This window comes from Loxodonta africana, chromosome 5 (assembly GCF_030014295.1).
Source record: "Loxodonta africana isolate mLoxAfr1 chromosome 5, mLoxAfr1.hap2, whole genome shotgun sequence".
Classification (NCBI taxonomy): domain Eukaryota; kingdom Metazoa; phylum Chordata; class Mammalia; order Proboscidea; family Elephantidae; genus Loxodonta; species Loxodonta africana.
This window is the reverse complement of record NC_087346.1, coordinates 28,613,550-28,637,125: the sequence shown is the minus strand read 5'-3', so window position 1 is coordinate 28,637,125 and position 23,576 is coordinate 28,613,550. Positions and strand designations below refer to the sequence as shown.

At 36.7% G+C, this 23,576-nt stretch overlaps 1 protein-coding gene across 4 annotated transcripts in view; it reads left to right on the top strand.

Annotated features, from left to right (window-relative positions):
- Nucleotides 1–22,957, top strand: part of LOC100675289 (N-deacetylase and N-sulfotransferase 3) — a 229,973-nt gene extending 207,016 nt beyond the window's left edge. For 3 of the 4 annotated variants that reach the window (XM_064285410.1, XM_064285409.1, XM_064285408.1), the window contains exons 13-14: nt 13,604–13,706; nt 17,980–22,956. In XM_064285410.1, the coding sequence (XP_064141480.1) occupies nt 13,604–13,706; nt 17,980–18,099 (223 nt within the window). In that variant the 3' untranslated portion in view covers nt 18,100–22,956. Of the gene's footprint in view, nt 1–13,603; nt 13,707–17,979 lie in introns of all 4 variants that reach the window. The other variant, XM_064285411.1, reaches the window with a different exon arrangement.
- Nucleotides 22,958–23,576: the final 619 nt, after the last annotated feature.

The window sequence follows — 23,576 nt, the reverse complement described above, 5'->3', positions numbered from 1 at the left end:
TATTCATTTACTGTGAAAACTTCAATAAATGGACAATGAGAGTTTGAAGAGTTTGGCTATAGTTGCATTTAGTTTTGGTTGGTTGGTTTGGTGTGTTTTGTGGATGAGGCTCAGTTAAGTCATAAAGGACTTACACCATTTCAAAATTCAGAAGGACTTCAGTTGTTTTAGTATCCACCCCTCTCAACCAAATTTATATTTCTCAGGAATTCTTTCCCAACCCACTTTAGATGAGTTTGAGTCAAAATGTGCCATACTAGAACATTTTTAGTAGCAAAAAATAGTAGCCATGTTGTTCATTGATCTGCTAAAATCTATTGATTCTCTGGATGACCTGTGAAAGAGCACCTAGTAATGCTAAGAGAGGAGACAGAAGAAAATAGTGTACTCCAATTTCTTATGATGAATTTGTTTTTACAAGTGGTTGTAACCTTTCAAAATCTATATACATTTATATGTTCTAAGTATTTTGCATATGTTGTCTCAAAACAACACTATGTGGTGGATAATATTAGCTCCATTTTTTCAGATGAAAAAGTTGGGGCAGAGAAAAATTAAAGCAAAAGTCACTCAGCAAGTAAGTTGATGAGGAAGGATTAAAATTCAGTCTAGCTCTGGAGTCTACACTATCAAATTCTAAATTGGCACAAGATATCAGAACCAGAGAAAAACATTATTATCATTTTTTGCTAGTGAATAGTATATCAATTGGAAGTGGTTCCTTTAAAAAACTGAAACTAGAAATAAGCCTTTTAAGTTTTTAAGTACACTTTATTATGAAAAATATCCATCTCCACACACACCGAGTGTCGCTTTGCATAATGTGTAATCATAACCTGTTGTCATCGAGTCAATTCCGACTCATGGCGATGACCCCATGTGTTACAGAGTAGAACTGCTCCATAGGGTCTTCTTGGCTATAATCTTTACAGAAGTAGATTGCCATGGCTTTCTTCCATGGTGCTGCTCGCTGGATATAATTAAAACCATATTAAGGTACCACCACATACCCATCAAAAGACAGATGATATCAAACGTTGGCAAGAATGTAGCAAAACTCTCACATATTGCTAGAGCGAATGTAAAAGGTACAACCACTTTGGAAGACGGTTTGGAGGTTTCTTAAAAATTAAAAGAAGCTTACCGTACAGCCCAATTCTACTCCTAGGAATGTACCCCAAGAGAAATGAAAACATTTGTCCATAAAGACTTGTAAGTGAATGGTCATAGCATCATTATTCATAATAGCCAAAAACTGGAAATAATCCAAATGTCTATCAACTGGTGAATGGATTAACATAATTTGGTATATCCATACAATGGGACACTGCTCAATAAAAAGGAAATGTCCAGAAGAAGCAGAGTCAGGAAGCAGATCAGTGGTTGCCAAAAGCTGGGAGTGACAGCTCTAATTGGCTGGAATGAGCTCAAGGGGATTTTCAGAATAATGCAAATGTTTTAAAACTAGATTCTGATGATAATTATACAACTCTGTAAATTTACTAAAAATTGTTCCGTTGTACAACTGACAATGGGTGAATATTATGATATGTGAATTTTACCGAAAGAAAAAAATTTTTTTTTCCAAAAAAAAGGTGTTAGCATGTCCCATGTTAATAACATGGTTGTTTTAGTTTTGAAATTTACCTGTATTGTGTGCAATTCAGAAATCCTGGTGGAGGAGCGGTTAAGAGTTCAGCTGCTAACCAAAAGGTCAGCTGTTCGAATCTTGAAAACCCTATAGGGCAGTTCTACTCTGTCCTGTAGGGTTGCTACGAGTTGGAATCGACTCAACCGTTTTTTTTTTTTTTAAATGTGCAATTCATATTCTCCCATGGAAATGGTATTTCAGTTTAAAGGCATTTCAAACAAACTTAAGCTTTCTAAATGTAATCCGAATGTTCCCTAGGCTTTACCTGCCAAAGGGCAGAGTTGTCACAGTTTCATTAATATAGAAATGTTACCAGCCTGAAGCTGAATTGTTGGATATCTTAGTATCCCTGTCCACAGGTATCTTCAAGCTATTTCTAGCTGTCCCCAGGTGATACTCCAGACAACCTTAAAACCCAGTCCATTCTTGCTTTACTCTTTAACAGAGTTTTATTGAATGACTATTATGTGCATGATTCTAGGGACACAATGATGAACTAAGTAGGCAAAATCCCTACCTTCAGGATAGGGTCGAGATACAGACACTGAACAAAAAATAATACCTTCCCTACATGCTCACTCTCTGGAAACCTTTGCGGATGCTCAGCCAGTGCCCACATAAGGTTGCATCCTTGCTGTTTCACCAGACACTGGTGGTATAGTTTATTGATTTAGAGGGACACTGCTGCTGTTTTAATAGATGCAGAGAGATTTTTGTCCAACTTCTGTCAAGTTTCTTCACTCGGGCTCTGAAATAGGTTTGCTTGTGTCCTCAGACTCCCAAGTTGCTTCATCAACAACAGTCCCTTCGCTTTCTGTCTGTGACTGTTTTCTCTAGCAAACCAGACCCAATCTCTCAGGCCACCTGGAAAATGGACATGAACTCCTTTCCACCTTCCTCTCCTTCTCATCCCCTTGCAGACACACATCACTGCCCACGAGCTGATGTACATAGATGCCTGGGGCTGGATGCCAACCACGCACACATTTCTTCCTCAGTTAAGGCCCAGCATGACACCCTGATGTATAAGATCTTTCTCTTTTGATTTGTACCATGTGTCTATTCCTTAGAAAAATATTTTCTCAAAAGACGCTTCATTTTAACATGTGATATGTATGTACCAGTCATGTATCTATTGTGAGGTACATTAGCAAAAAAATATTAACTGTCCAAATTGTGAGTTTTTATCATTTGAATATCTTATAAATGAGTTGGAATTCAGTTGTGGAAACTGTTAATAGCAAAATGTTCATGGAAAATGCTATATCAAAAGTAGACTTCCTGAAATTTGTTTTATTAGAGCTCCCCAGCCTTCATATACAGATTATTTAAGTATTAAGTCTTTATTAATGATCTGGTACATCTGCCTATAGAACTAATTTATTCAGTTGCCTTACTTGTTCAAACAAGGATAGAAAGAAGATAAAGACATATCATGTTGTATTCTGATTTCACACAGTCACTTTAATAATGAAGAGAAGAGGACTTAGTGTAAGTCGGATGTGATTAATCCTTCATTGTCTCTAACACTCAAACCAGTACAGAGGCAGAAATCTAAGTCTGCATTCTTTTCATAGGGCTATAGTCATAAACTCTACAAAATTAGCTGCATAAAAAAGACTATCTCCCCCCGCAAATCACATCCACACATACACATGCACACATTAAATCACACTGTAATTTTTCAAGTGTGATTTTATTAATGTATAATTTACATTCAATGAAATTCACCCATTTCAAGTATACAGTTCAATGAGTTTTGACAAACGTATAAAACTGTATACATCACTACAATCAAGATAGAGAACATTTCCATTAATCCAAGGTTTCCTCATGTCCCTTTCCCGTCAATATTTTCCCCTCACCCCGGCCCCTGGCAACCATTGATCTCCTTTCTTTCATTTAGCTTAATGCTTTTGTGATTCCTCCATATTGTTACAAGTATCCACAGTTGATCCCTTTTTATTGGTTTTTATCTATTATCCATTATATGGATATACCACAATTTGTTTATCCATTCACCAGTTGATAAACATATTGTTTCCCTTTGGAGGCTATTATGAACAAAGCTAGTATGAACATTTGTGTACAGATCTTTGTGTGAACATGTATTTTCATTTCTTTTAGGTAAATATAGTGGGTGATATGGTAAAAAGGATCCCTGGTGGCACAGTGGTTAAGCCTCAGCTGCTAACCCACCAGTCTCTCCACAGGAAAAAGATGTGGCAGTCCACTTCCATAAAGATTACAGCCGTGGAAACCCTATGGGGCAGTTCTACTCTATTCTGTAGGGTCGGAATCAACTCAATGGCAATGAGTTTGGTTTTTGGAATATGGCAAGTGTATGTTTAACTTTATAAGAAACTTTCCAAGGTGGCTGTAACATTTTTAATTCCCATTAATAGGATATGAAAGCCCAAGTTGCTCCATATCTTTGTCAACACTTTTTTTTTTTAATTCATCCACTCTAGTGTAGTGGTATTTCATTTGTAATTTTAATTTACATTTTCCTAATGACTAATGGGAGCCCTGGTGGTACAATGGCTAACAGCTCGGCTGCTAACCAAACCCTATGGAGCAGTTCTAATCTGTCCTAAAGGGTCACTGTGAATCAGAATTGACTCAACAGCAATGGCTTTGGTTTTTTTAATGACTAATGATTTCCATTTGTTTATTGGTTATTCATATATGTTCTTTGGTGAAGTATCTGTTACAATCTTTTACCCATTTGTATTGATATTGTCATCTTTTTATTAAGTTCAGTTATATATTAGAATATAAGACCTTTATTAGGTATATGTTTTATGTACATTTTTCTTCCTGTGTTTGGATTGCTTTTCATTTTCTTAAGTGTCTTTAGAAGAGCAAAGGGTTTTAATTTTGATGAATTCAAAATTATCATTTTTTCTTTTATGGTTCATCCTAACAAATCCTTGCCTAACTCAAAGTTACAAAATTTTCCATATGATTTTTTCCCTTTTTTTTTTATTTTGTTCTTGTTAGAATATACACAGCAAAACATAAACACCAATTCAACAGTTTCTACATGTACAGTGACATTCATTACATTCTTTGAGTTGTGTAACCATTCTCAGCCTCCTTTTCTGAGTTGTTCTTCCCCCATTAACATAAATTCACTGCTCCCTGAGGTTCCTATCTAACCTTTCAAGTTGCCGTTGTCGATTTGATCCCATGTAGATAGTTTTTAAAAGACCAAATGCTGAAGGAAGACATTTTTTACTAGTTAAACTAAACTATTGCTTGGTTTTAAGAAGACTTTAGGGGATATTTTTGGTTTAAGGTTTAAAGATGATCTCAAGGCAGTAATTTCAGGGGTTCTTCCAACCTTCATGGCTCCTGGATGTCTGGATTCCATGAGAATTTGAAATTCTCTTCTGCATTTGTCCCCTTCTGATCAGGGTTCTTCTATGAAATATTTGATGAAAATGTTTAGCAATGGTAGCTGGATACCATCTAGTTCTTCCGGTCTCAGGGCAGAGGAAGCAATAGTTCAAGGACGCAGTTAGCCACACATTCCGTATCTTCCTTCTATTCCTGATTCTCCTTCTTCCTCTGTTGTTCTAGGTGCATAGAGACCAGTTGCTGTGCCTTGGATAGCAACTCCCAAGCTTTTAAAACCCCAGGCACTACACATTGGACTAGGAGGTAGAACAGAAGCACTAAACATGTTATTAGGCCAAATAACTGGGATGTCCCATGAAACCATGACCCTAAACCTCCAAACCAAGAAACGAAATTCCATGAAGTTAATCCCATGAGGTTTTTGGTTGTACATAAGCAGCCTCAGCAGCTACGCTTTTTTTTTGGGGGGGGGGGGCTTGTAAATATGGCTATCACACAACTTTTGCCCATTTAACTTTTTACAGGTATACAACTTATTGACAGCAATTACAATAATCAGCTATGCGATCCTATGCTTAATCCATGCAATATTTCCATCATCCTTAGCACCCTCTCCTCCTTTCTGTACCACCCTTGATAACCACTAATAAACTTTGTTCTCTGTACATTTGCCTTTTTCTTATCTTCTTATATAAGTGAGCCCATACAGTATTTGTCCTTTTGTGATTGATTTGTTTCACTCAACATAACATCATCTTTCTCTGTCCATATTGTAGCGTGTATCCAGACTTCATTTTCCTTCTGGCTCAGTAGTATTCCATTGTATGTATGTACCACATTTTGTTTATCCATTCATCTGTTGTTGGGTATTTAGGTTGTTTCCACCTTTTGGCTATTGTGAATAGTGCTGCAGTGAACATTGCTAGAGTCTCTGCTTTCAAGCCTTTTGGGTATATACCTGGGAGTGGAATTGCTGGGTCATATGGTAGCTTTATTTTTAGTTTTGATTTTCATAACAGCTGTACCATTTTGCATTCCCACCAGCAACGAGTAAGGGTTCCATTTTCCCCAAATCCTCGCCACGATTTGTTATTTTCTGGTGTTTTGGTTTGTTTATTTATCTTAGCCATCCTAGTGGGGATGAAATGGTATCTCACAGTGGTTTTGATTTACATCTCTCTTATGACTAATGACACTGAGCATTTTTCCATGTGTTAAGTGGCCATTTGCATGGCCTTTGGTGAAATGTCCTTTGCCCATTTTATTATTGGGTAATTTGTCTTTTTGTTAAGCTGTCAAAGTTTTATTTATACTTTGGTTATTAGATTCTTGTCAGATACATGGTTTCTGAAGATATTCTCCCAGTTGATAGCTTGTCTTTTCACTTTTTTTGATACTCTTTTGATGAACAAGTTTTTTACTTTTATGAGGCCCCATTTATTTATTTTGTCTTTTGCTGTTTGTGCTTTTTTAAAATTATATTAGATAATCCATTGTTAAAAGCTAGGCCTGACAGTGTTGCCCTGTTTTTTTTTTTCTAAGAATTTTATGGTTTTAGTTTGCACATGTAGGTCATTAATCCATTTTCATTTGTTTCTCGTGTATAGTGTGAGGCATGGATCCTCCTTCATTTTTCTGCATATGGAAATCCAATTTTCCCAGCACCATTAATTAAAAGACTTTTCTTTCTGCTTCAAATGGACTTAGCACCCTTGTCAAAATCGGTTGACCATGGATGTGTGGGCTTATTTCTGGAATTTTGATTCTGTTCCATTGGTCTATATGTCTATTGTTATACCAGTCCCAGGCTGTTTCAATTACTGTAGCTGTATAAAGGAGTCCTGGTGGTGCAGTGGTTAAGAGCTCTGTCCTATAGGGTCACTATGAGTCTGAATTGACTCAAAGGCAATGGGTCTAGTTTTTTTTAGGGACCCTATAGGACAGAGTAAAACTGCCCCGTAGGTTCTCCAAGGAGCGGCTGGTGTATTCGAACCACTGACCTTTTGGTTAGCAGCTGGGCTCGTAACCACTATTCCGCCAGGGTTTCCCTAGCTATATAGTATGTTTTAAAATCTGGAAATCTGAGTCCTACTACTTCGTTCTTTTTCAACATTGGTTTAGCTATTTGGGGCCTCTTGCCATTCCATATAAAGTTGAGGATTGGTTTTTCTCTTTCTGTAAAGAAGGTTGCAGGAATTTTGATCAGGATTGCATTGAATCTGTATGATACTTTGAGGAGTATTGACATCTTAACAATATTAAGTTTTCCAATCCATGAACATGGAACCTCTTTCCATTTATTTAAGTCTTCTTTAATCTCTTTCAGCAGTGTTTTACAGTTTTCATTGTACAAATCCTTCATGTCTCTGGTTAGATTTATTCCTAGGTACTTTATTCTTTTCTTTGGAAACTCCATGGGGCAGTTCTACTCAGTCCTATAGAGTCGCTATGAGTCAAAATCGACTCGACAGGAATGGGTTTGGTTTTTTTTTTTTTAGGATCATATCATCCTCAAATAGAGATACTTTTACTTCTTTTCTAATCTGGATACCTTTTATTTCTTTTTCTTATTGTTCTGGCTAGGACTTCTAATACATTATTGAAGTGGTGATTGAGAGTGGGCACCCTTGTCTTGTTCCTAATTTCAAGGGGAAAGCCTTCAGTCTTTCTCCATTAAATATAATGTTAGCTGTTGGCTTTTCATGTATGCTCTGAAACATACTGAGAAAGTTCCCTTCTAATCCAGTCTTCTTTAGGGTTTTCATCAAGAAATGGTGTTGGATTTTATCAAATGCTTTTTCTGCATCTATAGAGATGATCATGTGGTTCTTTTCCTTTGTTCTATTGATGTGGTGTATTATGTTGATTGATTTTCTAATGTTGAACCATCCCTGCATTCCTGAAATAAACCCCATTTGGTCATGGTCATTTTAATATGCTGTTGGGTTCTGTTCGCTAATATTTTCTTGAGGATTTTTGCATGTATATTCATAAGAGATATTGGCCTGTAGTTTTCTTTTCTTGTGTCTTTGTCTGGTTTGGGTATCACCATTATGTTTTATTTATAGAATGAATTAGGGAATATTCCTTCCTTCTCCATCTTTTGGAAGAGTTTAAACAGTATTGGTGTCAGTTCTTCTCTAAATGTTTGGTAGAATTCCCCAGAGAAGCCATTTGGTTCAGGACTTTCTTTTATTGGGAGGTTTTTGATCATTGATTTGATTACTTCATTTGTTATGGGTCCGTTGAGACTTTCTATTTCTTCTTGAGTCAATTTGAGTGGATTGTATGGTTCTAAGAATTTGTCCATTTCATCTAGGTTATCCAGTTTACTGCCATACAGTTGTTCATAATATTCTGTCAAATTTCTCTTTATTTCTATTGGGTCAGTTGTAATGTCCCCTCTTTCATTTTTTAATTTGGTTTTTTACATCTTTTCTTTTCTTTGTTAGTCTAGTTAAAGGTTTGTCAATTTTATTGGTCTTTCCAAAGAACCAGCTTCTGGTTTTATTTATTCTATTGTTTTTCTGTTTTTGATCTTATTTATTTCTTCTCTGATCTTTGTTATTTCCTTTCTTCTGGTAGGTTTAGGCTTAGTTTGCTCTTCTCCTTCTAGTTCCTGGAGTTGTCGAGTTAGGCTGTTAATTTGAGATCTCTCTTCTTTTTTTATGTAGGCATTTATTGCTATTAGTTTCCTTCTGAGAACTGCCTTTACTGTATCTCACAAGTTTTGGTATGTTGTGCTTTCATTTTCATTTGAATCTAAGAAATTTCTCTTTTGATTTTTTTCCTTGATCCGTTGGTGGTTTAATAATGTGTTGTTTAATTTCTATATGTTTATGTATATTCCAGGGTATTGTTTGTTTTGTTTTTTGTTTTTCTGTTATTGATTTCTAGCTTCACTCCATTGTGGTCAGAGAAAATACTTTATATTATTTCTTTAAATTTATCAAGACTTGCTTTATGACCTAAAATATGGCCTATCCTGGAGAATGATCCCTGTGCCTATGTGACTTTTTTTCCTTTGTTTTCCTCCAGAATTTTTATAGTTTTAGCTACAAAGTTTAGGTCTATGATCTATTTCAGGTTAATTTTTACATATAATGTGAGTTGAGTCAGTGTTCATTTTTTCCATATAGATGTCCAATTGTTCCAGTGCAATTTGTTTAAAAGACTATCCTTTCCTCTCACCGATATGAAATACTTAGAAAAAGCACATGTGTAGATATCAGAGTTTAATAGTGGTTACCAAAGGCAGGAGGGAGAAGGAAAGGGAGAATCATTGTTTGGGAAGCATTGAGTTTCTTTTTCATGGTAATGGGAAATTTGACAGTGGATATTGGTGATGATTGATATAATTGGTCTCACTGAATTGTACACGTGAAAAATGTTGATGTTATCTGTATTCGTACAACAATTTAAAAAAAAAAGACTATCCTTTCGCATTGAATTATCCCTTGGCAACTGTTTTTGAAAATCAGTTAACTATAAATGGGTGGATCTATTTCTGGACTCTTTATTCTATTCCATTGATCTAGTGTCTATCTCTCTGCCAGTACCACAATATCTTGACTACTGTAGCATTATAGTAAACCTTGTAACTAGGTAGTACAAGATCTCCAACCTTTTTTTTTCAAAATTGTTTTGGCTTGTCCATGCCTTCTGCAATTTCACATGCATTTTAGCATCATCTTTTCAATTTCTACAAAACAAAACAAAAAAACACATTGGGGTTTTGATTGGGATTGTACATAATTTATAGATAAATTTGGAGGAAGTTTATTTTGTTTTAATTGTACTTTAGATGAAGGATTACAGAACAAACTAGTTTCTCATTAAACAGTCAGTACACACATTGTGGAAACCCTGGTAGCGTAGTGGTTAAGTGCTCAGGCTGCTAACCAAAGGGTCGGCAGTTCGAATCCACCAGGTGCTCCTTGGAAACTCTATGGGGCAGTTCTACTCTGTCCTATAAGGTTGCTATGAGTCAGAATCGACTTGACAGTGCTGGGTTTTTTTTTTACACACATTGTTCTGTGACGTTGGTTAACAACCCCACTACATCTCAACACTCTCCCTTCTCATCCTTGGGTTCCCTATACCGGCTTTCCTGTTCCCTCCTGCCCTCCTGCCTCCTAGTCCCTGCCCCTAGGCTGGTGTGCCCCTTTAGTCTCTTTTTGTTTTATGGGCCTGTCCAATCTTGGGCTGAAGGGTGAACCTTAGGAGTGACTTTATTACTGAGCTGAAAGGGTGTCTGGGGGCCATACCCTCAGGGTTTCCCCAGCCTCTGTCAAGCCAGCAAGTCTGGTCTTTTGGAGTGAGAATTTTGTTCTACATTTTTCTCCACCTCTGTACAGGACCATCTATTGTGAGCCTTGTCAGAGCAGTCAGTAGTGGTAGCTGGGCACCATCTAGTTGTATTGGACTCAGTCTGCTGGAGGCCATGGTAGATGTGGTCCATTATTCCTTTGGACTAATCTTTCCCTTGTATCTTTAGTTTTCTTCATTCTTCCTTGCTCCCAAAGGGATGAGACCAGCGGAGTATCCCAGATGGCCTCTCACAGGCTTTTAAGACCCCAGATGCTACTCACCAAAGTAGAACATAGAACATTTTCTTTATAAACTATATTATGCCAGTCGAGCTAGATGTTCCCTGAAACCGTGGTCCCCACAGCCCTCAGGCCAGCAGTTCAGTCCCTCAGGGAGTTTGGATGTGTCTATGGAGCTGCCATGACCTTGCCTTCTACAAGTTGTGCAGAATTCCCCAGTATTGTGTACTGTCTTATCCTTCACCAAAGTTACCACTTCATCTATTGTCTATTTAGTGTTTTTCCATCCTCGCCTCTCCCCTCCCTCGTAACCGTCAAAGATTGTTTCTTTTTGTGTGTAAACCTTCTCATGAGTTTTTACAGTAATGGTCTCATACAATATTTGTCCTTTCATGTGATTGACTTATTTCATTCAGCATAATGTCCTCCAGATGCATCCATGTTATGAGATGCTTCACAGATTCATCATTGTTCTTTATCATTGCATAATACCCCATTGTGTGTGTATGTGTGTATGTACCACATTCATCTGTTGATGAACATCAAGGTTGTTTCCATTTTTTGCTATTGTGAGCAATGCTACAGTGAACACGGGTGTGCATATGTCTATTCATGTGATGACTCTTATTTCTCTAGGATATATTCCTAGGAATGGGATTGCTGGATCATATGGTATTTCTATTTCTAGCTTTCTAAGGAAGTGCCATATCATTTTCCAAAATGGTTGTATCATTTTGCATTCCCACCAGCAGTGCCTAAGAGTTCCGATCTCCCCTGCAGCCTCTCCAACATTTGTTATTTCCTGTTTTTTTTTTTTTGATTGGAGAGTTGATATTTTAAAAATATTGAGTCTTCTGATCTATGAGCATGATATATATAGCTCTCTTTTTTCCCCTACGTATTTAATTTGAGCAATGTTTTGTCATTTTCAATGTACAGATATTACACTTATTTCATGTTAAATTTATCCCTAAGTATTACATGTTTTATGCTAATTTAAATGTGTTTCTATTTCAATTTCCAATTGTTCACTGTTCACACTATAATTTTAAGCAAAATCTTGGAAGCAGCATTCTGAGAAGTAGTATAGATTAAAAACAAAAGGAAGATGTGATCCTAAATGATAACTCTTTCTGATGAAAGAGAAAATATAGCAATCAAATCATTGAATAAAAAAGCAATGTGAAAGAATTATCTTGCAGACTATTACTTTCACTTTTATATCCAAGCCTGGAACTTACTGGTTTATTCACCATGAACAATAATACAAATATACCCCAGAAAGAAGTGAAGAAAAAAAGGCACTGGACCTTGAGTCAGGAGGCCTAGATTTTAGTCATGACCTGCATGCTGAAAAAGTCCAAGATAAAGAGACCTTGGAAGCATTTTCTTCTTTTTAATTTTTTATGCAACTAATATTTGGTAAGCCCTCAAAAAGTGGCAAACCCTATACTAAATGCTGTAAAATGTGAAGAATCCTATCTGCTATATCCTTAAACGGGTTTTTAATGAAGGCTGAAATGAGAAAGAGATATATGAAATATCTTGGTAAACTATAAATTTAACATGCTACTATTACGTAAATTCTAAATATAGCATTTATAGATGCTGTTACTTTCATACAGAGCTCATGGAGAAAGGAGAAAATGGCCTTGGAAAAAATTAAATGAATTATAGCTAGAGAATCCTTAAATTAATCCTGCCATGACACACCATACCTATTCAATCTGTATGCTGAGCAAATAACCCAAGAGCTGGACTATATGAAGAAGAACAAGGCATCAGGATTGGAGGAAGCCTCACTAACAGCCTGCATTATGCAGATGACACAACCTTGCTTGCTGAAAGTGTAGAGGACTTGAAGCACTTAATGATGAAGATCAAAGATCACAGCCTTCAGTAGGGATTACACCTCAACATAAAGAAAACAAAGATCTTCACAACTGGACCAATGAGCAACATCATGATAAATGGACAAAAGATTGAAGTTGCCAAGGAATTCATTTTACTTGCATCCAAAATCAACACCCATGGAAGCAGCAGTCAAGAAATCAAAAGACACATTGCATTGGGCAAACCTGTTGCAAAAGACCTCTTCAAAGTGTTGAAAAGCAAAGTTGTCACCTTGAAGACTAAGGTGCACCTGACCCAAGCCATGGTGTTTTCATTCACCTCGTGTTCATATGAAACCTGGATGATGAATAAGGAAGACTGACGAATTGATGCCTTCAAATTTTGGTGTTGGCAAAGAATATTGAATATACCACGGATTGCCAGAAGAACAAACAAATCTGTCTTGGAAGAGGTACAGCCAGAATGCTCCTTAGAAGCAAGGACAGCGAGACTACATCTCACATACTTTGGACAGGTTATCAGGAGGGATCAGTCTCTGGAGAAGGACATCATGCTGGGTAAAGTGCAGGGCCAGCGAAAAAGTAGGAAGACCCTCAACAAGATGGACTGACCCAGTGACTGCAGCAATGGGCTCAAGCATAGCAACGATTGTGAGGATGACGCAGGACCATGCAGTGTTTTGTTCCATTGTACGTCGGGTCGCTATGTATAGTTGATGTCAACTGGACAGCACCTAACAACAACATGACACACCAAAAGTCTTTCTCTTCTATTACTCTGTAGTTGTATGGTAGAGTAATGTCTATATTCGTAGACATGGATGGAGCCTGACTTGTCATTTTTAAACTCTGCAAAGGAAAGGAGTAGGTTTGAAATTTATACATTTTATCTTCCAGATGAGGGAGGTAGGCTTATTAATTTCTATTAATAGGAGATCTTCAGCTGACAATTTTTCCATCAGGAATCTTGCAAACTCACCAATCTGACAGATGGGCTGGGAATTCAGAAGTATGCCAAAAGACTTTATGCAAAGGGAGGTAGTCAAAAATTAGGCCAATTTTCCTGGTTATACATTAATGATGTCCAAATGAAAATGTTTATGTCTTTGTTCATTATATCTTATAAATTGCTTGAAAAAGACTTTTTTTTTGCTTTTGCTTTTTGTGCGTTCTTTCTTCTTTTTTAGGTTTGATTCTCATAAAGGTTTCTGGTGTCAGTTACTAGAAGAAGGTAAAACAAAATGCCTTGGGAAGAGCAAAGGAAGAAAATACCCTCCAATGGATTCTGATGTAAGTATGGAGCTTAAAAATACAAACTAAATAAGCCTAATGATAAACAATACCATATCTATTTTCTTAGAAAAGTGTTTGAAATCAAAATTTGGCCCTTCTTTGAACTTAAAAGCCTAGCTCAGGAGTGACGTTTGGATTTCTAGATTGCTTGTTTTGAATTTTTCCAATGAAACCTGTCATGCAAGAATAAAGGAAAACAATAGAATCTTCCATTTTGAATCAGAAAAAAGCAGGTAACATCTCATTTAAAAAAAAAAAAAGATGTAGTCACAGAAATTTTGACACTGAAAATGTCAGCTGAAACAAAGACAGGAAATATATCAACTAGAAATTGAAAATAGGACAATAAATTTTTTTAACCACCTAATTCACTCTCTAATAATAAGTGACCTCAGTAATAATGTTAAACTAAGCTTTAAACTGTTACTATACTGATGAGATGAAAGAATATATTTCCCAAACGTCTAACATACTAGCAGATAATTTACGCATTTTGGAGAAAGAAGATTTGCATACTTCGATGTATTTCACGCTCTTTCTGTTTACAATGGTGACGTGGTAATTACTTACTGCTGTGGTTTTCTCAGTTTGCAGATCCTGTATTTTTGCTCTAATGTTTATTTCATATATATTAATATATGCAAATTAATATCATAATCAGCCCTGTTAGTATATAGCTTGGATATAAAAACGCAAGTAGATTAAGATTTGTAAAAAAATTTTAAACTTGGAAATTAAGATATTATTTGGGATTTTTTTCCCTTGTGTTTAATACACTATGTCAACTGAGAATCCTAGCATGATCTGAAATTACTTGAATACTTTTATCCAACAAGACTTTGCAGACATTCTTTGTGCCAGTCTTGATGAGACAGAGCTGTTCTCAATAACCTCATAATTAATTTCTATCTAGAAGGCACTGTGGAGGGCTTTTGTCTGTTGTTTTGATAAATAAATTACATTCTTAGAACTCTGGCTTTCTTTGGTTGATTATTAAATTATACCTTCAGAGCACTATGAAAACAATCCTAACACCTTAAAAGAAGCTGAGGGGCAATTTCTATAGTATTTCAAGAAAGCAATGTAAAATATATTTTTATTTATGTAAAAGCTATTTCCCGGTATGTTTATGAAAGCTAAAATGTTTAAAATACACTGTAAGATAGCTTTCTTAGCATTGTACTTTACTCTTGTCTAACATAGCTAGTACCGGAATATAATATTAAATACAGTGGTAGAGAAAGATAAGAAAAAATTTAATGTAACCTTTCAGGATACCAAGTCTTCTGTATCTCTCAACAAGCTTACTGTGTAATATATACTGGGTTTATTTGTGGGAGCAAAGTGGCTGATTTTGTGTAAATAGTGTCCACCAAAAAAAAAAAAAAAAATCTGTTGCCATCAAGTCAATTCTGACTTATAGTGACCCCACAAGACAGAGTAGAATTGCCCCATAGAGTTTCCAGAGAGCACCTGGTGGATTTAAACTGCCAACCTTTTGGTTAGCAGCCATAGCTCTTAACCACTGTGCCACCAGGATTTCCAATAGTGTCCACAGATGAGGCAAAATAAAGGAACCTTCATAGAGGTATGCAAACAAAATGAGGAATGGATTAGAGTAGTCAATGCCGTCGCCATGTGCTTCCCTCTCCTCCTAGTGCAGAAAAGTGCCAACATCCCTCCTCAAAATTGTTACCAAAACATCATAGGATGCACTTGACCCTGGTCAGTCTAGAATTGTGTTGGCCTGTTTTCACTTTGACTTTGTTTATCAAAATATGTTGTAGCAATAGGATAAAAACAGACATGTCCTAAATTAACGCCACTGAATTTATTATTTCTCAAAATCAAAAGTGAATTATTGATTGTTTAGTTTAACAATAGGCCAATAAATAACCTGATATGGAATTTACTATTGATTCCTTTTTGTTATCATCTTTGTTATATCATCAAAGTATGCATTATTATTATTATTACTTCTAATTATGTCATTCCACATAAGTTTGCTGGGACTAGTCAGGCTATTAAAATTAGTATACATCCTATCTGTAATCTTACCATCTAAAATATTCCCGCTTCTGAATGATCATCAGATAACAGCGCATGTACAATAAGTCCTGCATATTACTGAGTTCTGGCCTAGTTAACATTCAGCCTGAATGTAATAGACTCTCAGATAGGACATGTTCTGCTTTGCAAATCTGAGAGGAGTTATATTGCCATGAGAGAGCAGAGCAATAAGAGGAAGAAAAGGGGGACTTGCTTATGGGCATATTTGAGAGAAACCGGGCTAAAGATACACATATACACATAGTAGGGTACAGGACAAGTTTTTTGCCACAGAGGCAGCACTGATACAGGCAGCCGGGTGATTCCAAGTGACATCCAAGCTCAGGCGTGATTGAGGTGATCCTCAGTATCCAGAGGTTCAGTCTAAACTCCAAAGGGATGGATAGAAGAAATGGATCCTGGGAGGTTCTGTTTGGAAGTCAATTAGAATATTGGACTTACACATCTGGAAAATATTAGGAAGCAAGCTGGCAGTATCTCCGCAGCCCCGGACTGCCGTTGTTCCAAGCAGGACCCCAGTCATAAAGAGGGAGTGAGATTTTAAGAGAGAACACGTTGGGGAAGAACTTCAGAAGCTCAGACTCTACGCAAAAACCCAGGGCTCACCCCTGGATTCTGGACCTGGTTGGCAGCAGCGGAGGCACAGAGTGATCGGGCTCCCACATGTGTATATGGGAAATATGACTTAAGTTTCTCTTTTCTGAGTATTGGGCCTATCGGTGGTCTTAGAACTAATGTCTGAGGGAGACCAAAACCGGAGAAATTAAACAGGGACTGACACACACACCTACGAGGTTTAAGTTCTCCCTAAATAACAGTGGGTAGAATAAAGCACAAATATCCAGTTTCATTCTAACGATCATGATGTTAATGTTAAATATCTCATTATGTTATGGTGAAATTATCAATACAAAATGAGCCTTTTTTCCCTAGCGTTTAAAATGGGGTACCAGATACGACATTTCAAAAGAATAGCACAAGGAATTAAATATAAACACTTCTAAAAGGTTTAGCTCAACTAAAAATTTCAGAATAGTTTTGGAGGTGGGGATACAGGAATCCCCCCTTCACAATATTCCTGACAGTAATCACCCAAACTTTATATGAACCCTTCTAAAGATAGGACACACCATCTCACAATGCAGTCCCTTCCACTTTTAGACAATTTCAATATTAAAATATTCTTTTTATTAAGGGACACCTGCCTCTCTACAAAGGAGCCCCAGTGGTGCAGTGGTTAAGCACTCAGCTGCTAACCAAAACGTTGGCAGTTCAAACCCACCAGCTGCTCCACAGGAGAAAGATGTGGCAGCCTGCTTCCATAAAAATTACACCCTTGGAAACCCTATAGGGCAATTCTGCTCTGTCCAGTAGGGCCGCTATGAGTCAGAATTGACTTGATGGCCACGGATTTGGGTCGATTTGGGCAATTCTTAAGTCATGATAGTTTAGGAGGCATTCTTCTCTTTCCTTGGGTGAACAGATTAAAATACACTAGATTAAAGGCAATAATAAGATACTGGTTTACCTACTGCAGTTTTTAAGGCTATCACAAGACTGTTTCAGCAATGAGTATTTTGTATATACCTTTTTTTTTTAAAACACCTCTTAAGAAAGGTGTTAGTCCCTAAATCTAAATATAAAATAATGACGAAAGAGTATTTTATAGTATAGCCATTGTCATCGAGTTGATTCCGACTCAAAGTGACCCTATAGGACAGAGCAGAACTGCCCCATAGAGTTTCCGAGGAGGGCCTGGTGGATTTGAACTGCAGACCTTTTGGTTAGCAGCCATAGCTCTTAACCACTATGCCACCAGGGTTTCCATTTTATAGCAGATTTACCAAACTCTCCAAAGCTAAGATGACTTTAATGGAACATAATAACAGACCTAATCAGTTGTTACAGCTATATTTCTAGCAACTCAATCTACTTATTTTAACATTTAATTCTGTAATCAAATAAATTATATGTTTAATACTGAAGCTCTTTCCCTAGCAAAAACAGTGCATATATACAGCATATATTTTGAAAAGCAAATTCATTTTGTGTTTTTATTGCACTAAATAGTTGGCATGCATAGCACAAATTTTAATCCAGATGTGGTATACTTGATACAGATTTAAACACCATGCAAGAATATGAAATATACTTTCATAAACAGAATCATATGTACTTTTATATCCTCCTCCTACCTCAGAGCAGAGCATTTCTGTCGAGCTATTATCGAGATCGTAATGTGGAGCTCTCCAAGCTGCTGCACAAGCTGGGGCAGCCTCTGCCGTCCTGGCTGAGACAGGAGCTGCAGAAAGTGAGATAGCACTCAGAGAAAACGTCCTGAGGATTCATCTTCCATGACACACTCACCTTTTCCAAAGCTTCCAGAAGCTACCAAATGGCTGTTGAAAAATATACCTCTTCAAATGAGAAAAAAGAACAAAGTTCCTTCCATGTGCTGGCATGTGGATGGTAAAAAAAAGAAAGAAAAGGAAAGATCTATGACAAGCCTTGAGGCCTATGGCCTTTCTCTTAGCCCATATCTGAGCCTGTGGAATATTGTAGACTACTGTGCACTCATGTGGAAGTCAATAATAGCAACAACGTAAATATCAAATGCAAACCCAGAACTGTTTCATTTCATAGTGATATTTACACTTTATATGTCAATTAAATTGTGTCTCTGTAGATTTTTTAGGCCACCGTTTGCCTGTACAATGTTTGGTTATTTTTTTGACTTTATAAAGTGACCCACAAAACAAGAAGTAAACTAGACATCACAATGTAGCATAAAATGCCAAAAGCATAACACCCTAAAAAATGTTTGCCAAAACTCAAATCCACTAAAGTATTGAGAAAGATTTGTAAATTACAATTTGTGCTAGAACAGAGAGTGGAAAAGTTGAGTTCTATCTGCATTCAAAAACAAAAAGTGCTATAGCAAAAAAAAAAAAAAAGGTGATTTATCAGATTACATAATCTGGTGCATTTACATGAAAATTATTAATTTCTCTATCATAGCATAATTGTTACACTAAAATATATATCGTAGAGTTGTTGGATGGTAATAGAAACACAGTGAATATACTAAAACAGTAAATAATAAATTATACTGACTAAATCCTCTAGAAGGGAGAAATCATAAGGGTCTAAAGATATATCCAGGAGCCCTGGTGGTGCAGTGGTTAAAGCACTCAGCTGCTAACCAAAGGGTTAGTGGTTCAAACCCCCAGCAGCTCCAAGGGAGAAAGATGTGGCAGTCTGCTCCCATAAAGATTACAGCCTTCAAAACCCTATGGGGGAGTTCTACTCTGTCTTATAGGGTTGCTATGAGTTGGAATCAACTCGATGGCAACAGGTTTGAAAGACATCACTGACAACCCTGTCCACTTACTGAGAGTTACAAATCTATTTCAATAATCCTCACTAATTCTACAGAAATGCATGTATAGAATCTGAGGTATGTGTCATCTCCAAAAACAGATTGACTTTTAAATATGAATAGCTTTTTTTTTTTTAATGTTCCCCAGGCAAAATCTATTAAATGAAAACTAAAGATGGTTTGCCTAGATGATGTATTTAGGCTATTTACATTCAAATTATAGAAAAACTACATTTTTTTCCAGGTAGTTCAAAATGAAACTGTGTAATGTAGAGATTTATAACAAAAAATTAATATATGATTCATAATCTGATATTTGCAATGATACTTTTGCTACAAGGCAGAAAAAAGGAAGCAGGTAGAGTCCCATTTTTGGAATATTTCATAAATCACTCTCATGGAAGATGACAGAACATAGTTAAATTTATGGAACACCAACAAAATTAAATGCAGGAAATAAAAGGTGAGCAAGGCATGGTTGCTGAAATACATTTATAATTAAATTTTAAATGACATCGATAACTAATAAAGTATTCAAAAAAGAATAGGCATTTTTATTTTCCAGTGTTAATATTTACTTAATCTTTTATGTGTACTGTACACGTAAATAAAATTTTAGCAAATAAATGTACTGCTGTGCTTAGACAAGTCTGTGTAAAATGTTATAAAAAGAAAAAACTAAGATATACAAGGAAAATCTATAGCCCAATACTATCATTTTCATTATAAAGTACAAAACTAAACTCTATCAATTATTCACTAATTGTGAGATCCTTCCAGTTGCTATAATTTTTTAAACTTTTATAATTATTAATGAAATTCATTTTGAAAGTTTAATGTACCCAAAGGATACAGTAATTTCTAAACAAGTAGCAGAAAGAATTGGAGAAAGAACCAGTTGTTAAGACTTCTGTTATAAAAGCAAAACAAACGTTATTTGGATAAATATGATAAACTCAGTCTTCATGCTTACAGCTGCCTCTTTTGAAGAAGCTCTTGCCCAACATGCTAAGGAAAATGAGCATAGTCTTTTATCTCCACTAATTTAATTTAAGGAAATTGGCTTAAGAGGGTCAAACAGTAAGAATAGGCCCCAGCAGTTGCATACAGTGTCATGCTGTCATTTTGATAACAACATTATTACTGCTAAAAGAAAACATACATTTATGTTTTAATGGTGAGATGTGCATTTAAACTTACAAATAAAGCAGCTTAATGGTATGATTTTATTTAGGTAAACTGAGTCAAATGAACTGCTCACCCTTTAAAGCAGATACAAAAATTTAGATGCTTATATAGTGGATGCTTGTATAATGAAGGAAACCCTGGTGGTGTAGTGGTTAAGGGCTACGACTGCTAACCAAAAGGTCTGCAGTTCAAATCCACCAGGCACTCCTTGGAAACTTTATGGGGCAGTTCTATTCTGTCCTATAGGGTCGCTGTGGGTCAGAATCGACTCGACGGCAATGGGTTTGGTTTTTGGTTTTGCATAATGAAAGGAGAAAAAGCAAAAGACCATACAAAAATTTAGTCTCTTACAAATACATGTATTATGCTGCCTGGAACAGCAAACCTTTGAAAGGGTTTTTGACCACTCAATGTGTGTTAGAGGCAGCACCAAATTCTAGAAGACATGCATACTTTCTACCTTGTCTACTCCCGCTGGTTATTATGCTATTCTGAAGGTAACATAAATACAGATGAGGAAAGAATGAGAGATGATGTAATTTAAAACTAACATTGTATGGAATCCCCCTTTTCATTGTTTAAAATATGAAACTTCCTCAGGAAGAAATGAAATGGTTTTTTCAATGTTTATAGCTGTAATATTCTTGTCATTCACATTGAATGAAAATTACTGGAAACATTTTTTTCTCTGAGTTTTTTAAAATAAAAAACCTGGGTATACTTCTGGTAGTAGCATGGTACCTCATATGGACAACAATAAACTCTAGCAAGAAAATGAAGAGTTTGAGCCTGGTGATTTTCAGTATTAAGTAGGTATTTGGTTGATTGTATTTGCCTGGGGCAGAGGGAGGTGATTATTAGAACTAATGTAATTCAACATAGAGGTATGGAAAGCTTCCAGTAAGAAATTTTTTTTTTTTTTTTTTTAATAACATAACCTTTCACAGATCCTTTTCCTCCTAAATTCAGGGGCTGCGTTTGTGTTTTGTTTTAAGTTCTAATAGCTGTAAAGCAGCTCCTAGGTCACTCATCGGATCCTAGAATAAGAGAACAAGAGAACCTACCGCTGGTACCTAACAGACATGAGGACCTGAATTAATATAGCATTTCTTACTCCCAGTGCTCTGCTTTTCTCCTCATAAATGGGCACTTATCTTTCCTTAGAGATTTAAAGGGTGTTAATTAGTGTCTCTTTTACAAAATGTAGACATTGGATGACCTTATGCTGCAACCCCCCACTGTCGTGGTGCACTGATGGGATTCCCCTTCGGTTTGCCACACACACACACATGGTGCTCCAATCTGCAACACATGATTCCCAACTTTCTAACCAAATATGCCCTATTTCTAACCAAATAGGTCCATCTAAGGAGGTATAGTGGTGCAGTGGTTAAGAACGTGACTGCTAACTCAAAGATTGGTGTTTATTCCAGGACCAATTGGTAACTGGTTAATCTGAAGCCATCCCATCAATGTTAGTGGCTTATAATAGTTTATCTTTTCTAGAGATAACGCACTGCAGTTTCCCTGAGATACATTTTAGCCCCAAGGAATGATTCACTAATAAGGAACCACTGAACTGGCCAAATATTTTAGTGTGAAGGTGCTTCTCTAATTTCAAATTAACGTCTATAGCTGATTCTGCCTGGTTACCACCTAAAACATAGCTGCAGCCTTTTCCTGCCCTCCACCGCCACTCACCCATAAACAGTTGGTGGACATGGGAGGGGCAATGGATATTCTGTGGTGGATAGTCCTTAAGAAAGTTTTTCTGAGATGATCCCAGCTCTTCACTTATTTTACCCAAAGACAGAGTAATTGCATAAAGCCAAGAATCTGGCATTTGAGGATGAAAGCTAAAGCTATAGTGTGACATTGATTCTGTCCCTAAGGAAATCTAGAATCTACTTTAAGTAAGTCTCTCATCTGTGGCCAAGGGTACCGAAGAGAATTTGGTGGCAACTTCCCCCAACAAATGCTACTACTAGCTCTTGCCATTTTTTGTCCCCAATGTGTTGTCTATAAGAGTTCCCTATTTATTCAGTATTCTTCACAAATGGAGTAGAATTTAGTCACTCACTTATTAGTACATTGTGATGGTTAAGGCTGTGTGTCAAGTTGGCTGGGCCATGATTCTCAGTGTTTTGGCAGTTGTAAATGTTGTGATCACTTCCCTGTTAAAATTTGATATGTGAGCACCCCCGTGATGGAATCTGCTGAGTGGTACTGGCAGGGTCAGGGCCTGTGGCAGCTCACCACCCCATCAGCCTTCATCTCCCCACCCACCTCCACCTACTTCCTTCCTGCTCCCATTGCTGGGGCTTTTGCTTGTTCTGGACCCTGCAGCTGGCTCCCTTTCATCTGGCCTACGGTTTGGGGAATTTAGACTAGCAGTTTGCCAGAGGTCTTGCTTGCCATCATCAATCTTCACAGCCTGTGGCTGCACTGCTCTCTGGCCCGCTGATCTTTGGTTCGCCAGCCCCTGCGGCTACGTGAATCAGGAGAATCCTTTCCTGCCTCAGAGACTTGTGACTTAAAGACTGTAAAAACTGTGTTGATCCATTTCCTTGATATAAATCTTTATATGTATATATACCCCCTTTACTGGTTTTGCTTCTCTAGAGAACCCAGCCTAAGACGTACATGAAATTTATTTTTTTAACCTCCCCTTGCATCTCCTTCCATTAATCATCTCACTATCTTAATATTTGGTTTTCTATTATTTCTCAGTCTAGTCCCAAAAGTTAGAAATACAAATATTAATAAATCACTTAAATTGGATCCAGCTACATGTTCACTGTCTCCTTGGGAGCATCTCCTAGAGAAAGAATGAAGAGTATCAATGAATATTTAAGAAAAAGACAGTCACTTGCCAGATTCAGGTTAAATATCTTATTTACCTAGCAACCCCTTTCAAGGAAATCAAAGCAAATTTCATAAATTAAATGCTCACAGCATATTGTCTCCAAGATATTGTTAGGATGGATATATTTGTCCACATTTTACCGTACAGAAAACTGAATTAAACTGAATGAAATGTGAGACATTTTCAAAGCATGCAGAATCTGTGACAAAGCCTACATAAAACTTCCTATATCAAGCTGCTTCCTAGTTATGAGGGAATAAATTAAGTGTAGGAAATTAAGTGTAGGAAATGCCTGCTGTCTACATTTCTGATGCCAAAATGCTCTATTTCAAATCAATAACTGAAATGGAAACCAGGTCTTGCC